General features: G+C 35.3%; 2 protein-coding genes across 2 annotated transcripts in view; one reads left to right on the top strand and one right to left on the bottom strand.

Annotated features, from left to right (window-relative positions):
• The window catches only part of LOC137640978 (protein phosphatase 1 regulatory subunit SDS22 homolog), a 19,176-nt gene extending 18,937 nt beyond the window's left edge, over positions 1-239 (bottom strand). The window contains exon 1 of the mRNA XM_068373433.1: positions 1-239. This exon is cut by the window's left edge and continues 116 nt beyond it. Within this exon, the coding sequence (XP_068229534.1) occupies positions 1-239 (239 nt within the window).
• Positions 240-3,910: 3,671 nt separating this feature from the next.
• Positions 3,911-9,460, top strand: LOC137640473 (uncharacterized). The gene is made up of 4 exons (XM_068373014.1): positions 3,911-4,139; positions 4,510-4,651; positions 5,744-5,933; positions 8,794-9,460. Exons 1-4 carry the CDS (start codon positions 3,911-3,913, stop codon positions 9,019-9,021), a joined length of 789 nt encoding a protein of 262 aa, XP_068229115.1. The 3' UTR covers positions 9,022-9,460.
• Positions 9,461-10,000: the final 540 nt, after the last annotated feature.

Consider the following 10,000-nt stretch of genomic DNA (forward strand, 5'->3'; position numbering starts at 1 on the left):
GTCCTAGAAATGCACACTTCCTGTGACAGCCGTTTGGTGGACTTGTGGGTGATTGTTGCAAGTGGTCCCTGACGTCTGTAATATTCCCTAGTGTCCTCGCTGATACTTTTGGACCCCAATGGCCTTTGTTGTTGATAAGCACACTTCCAGTGTTTCTGAGCTTTTCTACCAAGTGTGTGATAGTATGACGATGTGGAATTTTCTTCTCGGGCTGTTCGCGTCGAAGCTGTCTGAACCATTGTAGGTGTCTTAGTTGCAAAATATAGCTACACAATTCTGGTCCTCTCTTCCACTGAAAAGGGATTATAGTGGTCCCTCCTACTGCCAGACGAAACTTGCAGGTCTGCTGTCTACCTCACCTAAAAATAAAAACGAAAAAATTGTTTTCTAAGTAAATGAGTTTATTTTTTTCCTTCTTTTAGTGGTACACTCTATATAAAATCATCACCAGCATCATCATCTGCTGTTGCTAGTCTACTGGAGGAGAAAGGCCTCACACATGTCCTTCCATATGCGTTCGTTTATGGTCTTTCTATGCCAGTCTATACAAGCAAATTTTCTTGGCTCATCAATCCATCGTCTTCTCTTCCTTTCCCTATTTCTTTTGTAATCTATAGGGACCCATTCCGTTATTCTTATTACCTTTCTATTGTATGTCATTCTCAATGTATGGCCTGCCCATGTCCACTTCTATTTCTTGCATATTGTTAGAATATCCTCTACTTTAGTGTAATCTCGTATCCATGTTGCTCCTTTTCTGTCTCTTAGTGTTATCTCCGTCATTATTCTTCCCATAGCTCTTTGAGTTGTAACTAGTCTATGTTCTAAAGCCTTAGTAACGCTATAAGTTTCTAATACACAAGTTGATGCTGGTAGAACAATCTGATTAAATACTTTTCTTTTTAGAGAAAGTGATAGTTTAATTTTCATAATCTCATTCAGCTTACCATCCTATGCTTATCTTTCTTTTAATTTCAGTCTCATGTCCTAGGGAAACACTTACTGTCTGATCTAAGTATTCTATGTATATTCATTACTAATATCTAGAGGCTCGTCCATAAGCCGTATTTGATGTGTCTGCATTTTCATTGATTTTTGTTTTAGTTTTTTTCATATATATGTGTATATATATATATATATATATATATATATATATATATATATATATATATATATATATATATATATATATATATATATATATATATATATACAGTATACACACATGCACACAAACACACACACACACACACACATATATATATATATATATATATATATATATATATATATATATATATATATATATATATATATATATATATATCTTGTATGTATGTTTATAAACAGATAGATGGATATATATGCATGCATACAGATACAGTAATACAGTATAGTCTATATATGTACAAACATATATAAAAACTTATAAAAATATATGTATACATACATATACGTTTATATATGTGTGTGTATGTATATATACATATATGTACGTATATATACATAGTCAAACATACATATGAATAAACAAGAAATATATATATATATATATATATATATATATATATATATATATATATATATATATATATATATATATATATATATATATGCATATATATGTGTGTGTGTAAATATTTATTCTATTTACTAGGGCACGTTCTCCAATTTCTTGGGCGTAGCTGACATAAAAGACCGGAACAAAAAGGAACTTTTCCTCTCTTCGCTCCTCAGCCTACTCTCCCCCGTTATCCAGCACAAATGCAGTTATACATGCTTAATCCCCTACTTCTTCTACCTCAGCGGTCACCAGAGGAAGCAGCATACCTGAACTGCATCACAATCGTTCCCCATTCATTCCTATGTCTAGCACGCTCTCTTGCCTCTCTCGCATCTATCCTCCTATCAGCCAGAGCTTTCTTCACTCCATCCATCCACCCTAACCTTGGCCTTCCTCTTGTACTTCTCCCATCAACTCTTGCATTCATCACCTTCTTCAGCAGACAGCCACTTTCCATTCTCTCTACATGGCTAAACCACCTTAACTCATTCATATCTACTCTAGCAGCTTGATCATTTCTTAAACCCGTTCTCACCCTCACTACTTCGTTCTAAACACTATCTAATCGAGATACTCCAGCCATACTTCTCTGTAGCTTTCATTCACCACAACTCCGATCCCTATACATTATATATATATATATATATATATATATATATATATATATATATATATATATATATATATATATATATATATATATATATATATATATATATATATATATATTCAGCCAAGGCCACAGGAAAAATAAAAGAAGGTATATTTTTCCTGTGGCCTTGGCTGAATATATTGTCACGCGCTATTTAGTGACTTATAAGCATAATAAAATATAGCTAATTCTTTTTAGCCCCTTTTATTTCCTCTTAGGCCTATTGTATCTCTCTCTCTCTCTCTCTCTCTCTCTCTCTCTCTCTCTCTCTCTCTCTCTCTCTCTCTCTCTCTCTCTCTCTCTTTATGAGAAACGAAACTTTGTTACATATAAATTGTATCATGTAGTTGGTTTTATACCACGCAATTTTGTATATCTTAGCAATCCATGTTTGGCAACGGTTATATAAGAGGTCGAGCAACCTTCAATCAATCAATCAATCTCTCTCTTTAAGATGCTTCAATATTTTACTAGATTATTTTAAGCTGATAAATAATTTTCAATGGAATATCTTAAGTCGATCATACATAATTTATTTCTAGCAATTTTTTTTATATATATAAAGCTTATTCCACAGACATTTTCATCTGATATTGAATTGTCTGTCTGAGTTTTTTTTTATTACTTATATAACTTTATATCTTCAAGGCGTTTATTTCTCACGAGCTAAAACCTCAGTTGTCCTTACGTAAAGTTTACTTATAAATTTAGAGTAGAGTTTAAGAACTAGTGATCAGTTAGTTAGGAAAGTCAGGTAGTTTGTTTTATCTAAAACAGGGTTAGTTAACTATTATTTTTAATAGTGTACGCGACCCGTCAACGACGAAAGCCAAATATTTAGATACGTTTGTACACACAGTGCCTCTCATTGTTGCCAGTTTTAATGTGAATATTCAAGCTATGTACTCTTTTTCATGTTCCCTTCTCCTCTTGTTTTTTTGTTTTTTTTTTTCTCGACCTTAGGAAACATTGGCCTTGCTATAAAGTTCACGAGGACGCTGTGGAAAGATAATGTATTTATAAACTGCAAGTAAACAAACATGTAACACAACTTGGAAACTCTGGCTGGTGTTCTAGATCATAATTCAAGTTCGCATATCGTCTATCCATCTCGGCTACAAGTACGAGATTTTGAAGCACAAGTGAAAAAGCGCTGGATATCTGCAAAAATAAAAACGCAAAGACGATTTTGTCAAACACAGACGACGCAGTAAGGATGACGTCATCATTTAAACGCCACCTCATCTTCATTATTTGTAAAAATAATTGGCTGAAACTTCTGGAGGGTTCTTGGGGTTAAAACGAACACACTTGGCGGGCCTCGGTTGCCATAATAGTAAACAACAACGTCCTTTTGGCAAGTGACGGACGCGATGCGCAACGGTTGAGTTTCTTCGTGGAAATGACCATGCAATTGGGATAAATGGTTTCAAATTGTTATATTTTATCGTAATTATAAATTAATATATATTTATAATCCCAATTAATAGTTTATATATATAAAATCATATAAATTCCATTTCCAAAAATGTTTAATTCCTACACTGTTATGATATTTTCACATCCAAGTAGAAAGAGGAAAAGAGAAAAGAGGAAAAGCTATTTTACACTTTTTTTACAACACTTCTGAACCAAAAGGTCATCGATATAGAAATAATAAACAGTTATTTTCCTTCCAATTATTTATTTATAGAATGATGCACCCCCGTATTCAAATGATGAAGGTCATCACCTGGATTCTGGCGATCGGCAGTGTGACTTATATGGCCGCTTCGGAAGTGGCCTTGTACTATTACACCCAAGATGGGGAGTCCTTCTGCCCCTCAGGGCCCTCACAACTACAAAGGGTCGCAGGCAAGACGTCAACTATCGGCTGCGCTGCTTTGTGTTTGCAGTATCAATGCCAAGGGTATTTGATGCAAGGTTAGTTGGCTCTGTTTATTTTAGGTGATATCCATTCAATCTATAGCGGGATTCGTAAGCGCAGAGAGAGAGAGAGAGAGAGAGAGAGAGAGAGAGAGAGAGAGAGAGAGAGAGAGAGAGAGAGAGAGAGAGAGAGAGAGAGAGAGAGACCTATAAACGCTTCCAAGTAAATAAGAAATAGTCTCCATTATCTATAGCCTCTTGTTTTGTTCTTGCTCTCTCGGTCATGAGTACACGACACCTTGGTATTTCCCTGGTCAATATTGCAATGATTAAGATTTTTGGGGTTTCTTTTTGAGGACCAATTCCATGCAAGTTTGATAAAAGATATTTTTGTTTATTCTAATACATCAGATTTCATTATTTGCAGATGGTGAATGTACCGTATTGGGATCACTGACAGTGCCGTCTGTTGGTAAGAAGATGATTAGATATCAGCGGGTCACTTACTCGGCAAATTGGGAAAATGCCGCTTTGAGAAAAGCAACTAAGAGTGTGGGTCATTATACTGGGTAAATATTTGAATTTTTTACAAGAGTATAGATGAACTTACTATGATTGTAATGAGTATCAGTATATATTTTTCATAGTTTGATATGAAGTCTGGCGGTAAGACAAATTGTAATGTACCGCTTTTGGGAAAGCCGTCCTGTTCTAAGTATGAATTAACCCTTTTACCCCCAAAGAATGTACTGGTATGTTTCACAAAAGCCATCCCTTTACCCCCATGGGTGTACCGGTACGTCCTTGTAGAAAATGCTATAATTTTTTTTTCATATTTTTGATAATTTTTTTTTGAGAAAATTCAGGCATTTTCCAAGAGAATGAGACCAACCTGACCTCTCTATGACAAAAATTAAGGCTGTTAGAGCAATTTAAAAGAATATATACTGCAAAATGTGCTGGGAAAAAAATAACCCCTTGGGGGTTAAGGGTTGGAAATTTCCAAAGAGCCTGGGGATAAAAGTGTTAAAGATGTTGGAGGATTAATCACAACAGCGTCAAGTTATTGCTTAGAATAGTGATGAATATAAATATAATACAAGATACTTTTCAAGGTAAGCATAAAGAGGTGATAAACCCATGTCAAGATTTAAAATGGCTGTATTTTCTAAAATCATATGCTAGTACAAAGTAGAAGCAATAGTAAGTTGAAAGTTAATCAATTTTATGATAATTTGAGGAGTAACCAGAAGGCCTTTTTCCTTTGAGAGAAAAAAATATTGATAATGACTACTGTACATGTGAAGAAGTTAAATATAGTGAAGAGGAATTAGTCTATGAGGAATAAACTAAATTCCTGGATGGCAACACTAGAACAAAAGAACTAGGGTGATAAAGATAATGGGAGGTATAGGACACGAACATACCAGAGTGGTTAAAATGAAGCCCAAGGGTGTAAAGTTAACGAATAAGGTAACCAACCGGGAAATTGAAAAGAATGAGTCAGACAGTATCTGATGTCATACTTTTCATTGTAGCCATCTCCATTACGGGGAAGAGGTTGGATAGCGAAATAAAAAAAATAAAAAGAAATGTCTGAGTGTGAGCTAAAAGAGAATAGAGAAAATGAACATGTCTGTTTTCTTCTTGTATATCTCCAGTTCATCGGCCATGGTGAAAGACATGGCTGTGGACGGCATCGACACCGGGATCAACTATTACCATTCTCACACCAGTGTCCTTCATCCTTGGTGGTATGTGGACCTGGGAGAAAATAAATTGGTGAATGAAATCCATGTTTTGCCCTATGGAAGTGACGGACAGCATGCCCGTTTCTTTACTACTATTGAGGTAAGTTTGCAAATACAAAAAAATATAAACTTTAATTGGCGAATCTCGTGAAAGTTTTGAACCCTCATCTCGAGAAATTATTGTATTAGGAAAAGGTATTTCGAATGCAGGAGGTCAAAATGACATTTGGGCTCCTAGGAATTATCAATATGAGGCAAATTTCCGTGGCCTGGTCTAAAATTAAGAAGTAGTTTTTAACGAATTTGGGTGTTAATCCATTTTTTTTTTTATCGATGGGTAGTAGGTATTTCTCTGCTACGGCATTCTTTCATTACGCCAATGGGGATGGTGAGAGTGGGATGGAATATGGGAAATATTTGGGTATCTCGGGTGCCTCCTCGTATACTTTTGTATTCTGACACATTATGAGGAATAAAAATTTCTCCAGAACTCTTAAATCAATTTTTAAAGGGTACTACTCAAAATTAGTTGTTTTGCAATATTCCAGATGATCTGTTGGGACAAATGTCAGAAACTGTAATTTGTGGGATTCACTCCTGTGTTACCTTCTTGTCTGTTAAGGGTAGGCTCCACCTTGCCTTATTTGCCTTATTTTTTGTTTGGGTTCCCCCAGGTCCCTCAGTGTGAGGCACCTCGTATATCCACCAGAGAGTTGCTAATACATCTTCTGGTGTATTTTGCATCTTCCAGTCTTGGATGGTCTGGGATGCATCTTAGGTATTTATCGAGCTGATTTTTAAACGCATCTACGCTCACTCCTGATATGTTTCTTAGATGAGCTGGCAGCACATTAAATAGTTGCTGCATTATCGATGCTGGTGCGTAGTGGATTAATGTCCTGTGCGCCTTTCTCAGTTTACCTGGAATGCTTTTTGGTACTATTAATCTACCTCGGCTTGCTCTTTCTGATACTTTAAGCTCCATGATGTTTTCAGCAATTCCTTCTATTTGCTTCCATGCTTGTATTATCATGTAGCGTTCTCTTCTCCTTTCTAGACTGTATAGTTTTAAAAATTGCAGTCTTTCCCAGTAATCAAGGTCCTTAACTTCTTCTATTCTAGCAGTATAGGACCTTTGTACACTCTCTATTTGCGCAATATCCTTTTGGTAGTGTGGGTACCATATCACATTGCAGTACTCGAGTGTACTACGCACATAAGTTTTGTATAGCATAATCATGTGTTCAGCTTTTCTTGTTTTAAAGTGTCTGAATAACATTCCCATTTTTGCTTTACATTTAGCCAACAGTGTTGCTATTTGGTCGTTGCATAACATATTCCTATTTAAAATTACACCAAGGTCTTTAATTGCTTCCTTGTTTGTGATTGTCTCATTATTAGGTCCCTTGTATGCATACACCATTCCTTCTCTGTTTCCATAATTTATTGATTCGAATTTATCGGAGTTAAATACCATCCTATTTATCTCCGCCCATTCATATATTTTGTTTAGATCTCTTTGTAGTGAGTTCCTATCTTCATCACAAGTAATTTCTCTACTTATTCTTGTGTCATCGGCGAAACTTCTCACTACGGAGTTTTCAACATCACAGTCTATGTCTGAGATCATAATAACAAATAGCAGTGCAGCTAATACCGTACCTTGGGGCACACCAGATATTACCTGGGCTTCATCTGATTTCTCGTCATTTGCAACCACTATCTGTTTTCTGTTTTGCAGGAATTCTTTTACCCATTTTCCTATCTTTCCCACAATATTATGCTTTCTCATTTTTTTCTCCAATATGTTATGGTCTACCTTGTCAAAGGCTTTTGCAAAATCTAGATAGATCACATCTGTGTCTTTTTCATTTATCATATTATTGTATATGTTTTCATAGTGAGCTATCAGTTGGGTCTGTGTACTTTTTCCAGGTACGAAACCGTGTTGACCCATATTAAACAAATTATTTTTGACCAAATGGTTCATTATTTTCTTTTTTATTACCCTCTCATACACTTTAATAATATGTGATGTTAGACTAACAGGTCTATAATTGCTTGCCTCTAGTCTTGATCCACTTTTGAAGATAGGGGTTATATAAGCTAATTTATGTTTAACATATATCTCGCTCATATCTATACTCTGTCTTAGCAGTATTGCAAGTGGCTTCGCGATAGTGTTTGCAGTTTTTTTTAACAAAATCGCTGGAACTCCATCTGGTCCGGCTGCCGATCCATTTTTAATTTCGTTTATAGCCGTGACAATATCTGCTTCATTAATATCTATATCCGTTAGATATTCAACATTTTCTTCTCTCATTTCTGTTTCATTATTCTCATTCGCAATTCTTGGCGTGAACTCACTCTTATATTTTTCTGCTAATATGTTGCATATTTCCTTTTTTTCATTCGTTAGCCGTCCTTCAATTCTTAGAGGGCCTATTTCTATTCTCCTTTTATTCATCTTTTTTGCATAGGAGTAAAGTACTTTGGGGTTTCTTTTTATATTTTTTGAAGGGGTTAGGTTAGGTTAGGTTAGGTTAGGTTAAGAAGGTTAGGTTAGGTTAGGTTAGGTTAGGTTATGCATCAGAAAAAAATCGCTTAATTGAATAAGGATTAGGGTTTGAGAAGATGAAATCATTACGTAGATTATGAAGTCATTATTACAATTGAGCAATAGATAAACTCTTTTCTCTCGATGAAACATCGCTTATATGACTTTTTTTAGATTAAGAATAAAAAAAAGAGAGAAAGATATTATGAGCAGTGAAATTGCAAATCATATCACGACTTGGAAGTAAAAGCGACAACAAAATATAGATAAATTTGTAGCCTACAACGCAGGAATCGTTGGGGACAAGAGCTGAGAGAAGAGCAAAGACCAAGAAACGGTTGGCTAGACGATTAGTTATATTTGGGTCTATTCAACACCGACTGAATTTTTTTTTTCATTTTAGATCCCCATTGGCCAAGTGTTACCCGCAACCAGCGGGGACTTTTCCAGCTGGCCGTTATTCGCCTATTACCCAGGACCTCCAACGAAAGACAGGATATATTTGAAGTTCTCGGCCAACAGCACCCAACCCCTATGTGGACGTTACGTCAGCATCCAGAAAATAGGAGTGGATCCTCTGGTATATTACGTCTTCAATGAGGTCAAGGTTTTTACCAAACAAAGGGTTTAAGACTTCTGAATTTTGCTTGAAAAAAGTCTGAAAAAAGTCTTGAAACAGAAATGGTGGGGAGTGTTTGAAATAAGAGGTATTTTAGGACAGGAAACAAACATCAGAAAAGAAAGATTTACATTTGCTTTGGATACGTCAATAAGAAAAAATGAGAAAACAGACAGCTACAGAAGAGACAGATTTGATTATCAAATCAGAATTAATTCAATGTCAATTGGTTGTCAAAACTAAGGTATATAAGGTAAATGATAAAATTTCAAATTCAAACTTTCAGTATTTAAAGGGTACGGTTAGTATGGAATGTTTCTTAAAAAAATTCAAAGCATAATAAGATTGGAAAGCAACATTAGGCATTGCGCAAAGGCATCTAACATTTCTTGAAGAGACTCTTTAGCTATGGTAAGCAGCTCTTCTAGGAGAAGGACACTCCAAAATTAAACCATTGTTCTCTAGTCTTGGGTAGTGCTATAGCCTCTGTACCATGGCCTTCCACTGTTTTGGGTTAGAGTTCTCTTGTTTGAGGGTACACTCAGGCACACTGTTCTATCTAGTTTATCTTTCTCTTGTATTGTTGAAGTTTTTATTGTTTATATAGGAAATATTTATTTTAATGTTGTTACTATTCTTAAAATATTTCATTTTTCCTTGTTTCCTTTCCTAACTGAGCTATTTTCCCTGTTGGGGCCCCTAGGCTTATAGCATCCTGCTTTTCCAACTAGGGTTGTTGCTTAGCATTTAATAATAATAATAATAATATATGAAATGACCAGAGCTAACGTTGCCCAACCTTGGTCTCCTGTCGACGCCAGCCCCTCCACAAAACTGTTTTACCTCTCTAAATAAAAAAAAAAACTACTTGTTCTAATATTATAATTACTATTTATTGAAGAGGTTCAACACATCCCTTGTACTGCAGTTGCAGACAGAGATATAAGCTCAATAATGATTAATTAATAGGTTTTTTCAGCTTCCCTTGTGC

Source organism: Palaemon carinicauda, chromosome 5 (genome assembly GCF_036898095.1).
Source record: "Palaemon carinicauda isolate YSFRI2023 chromosome 5, ASM3689809v2, whole genome shotgun sequence".
Lineage (NCBI taxonomy): Eukaryota > Metazoa > Arthropoda > Malacostraca > Decapoda > Palaemonidae > Palaemon > Palaemon carinicauda.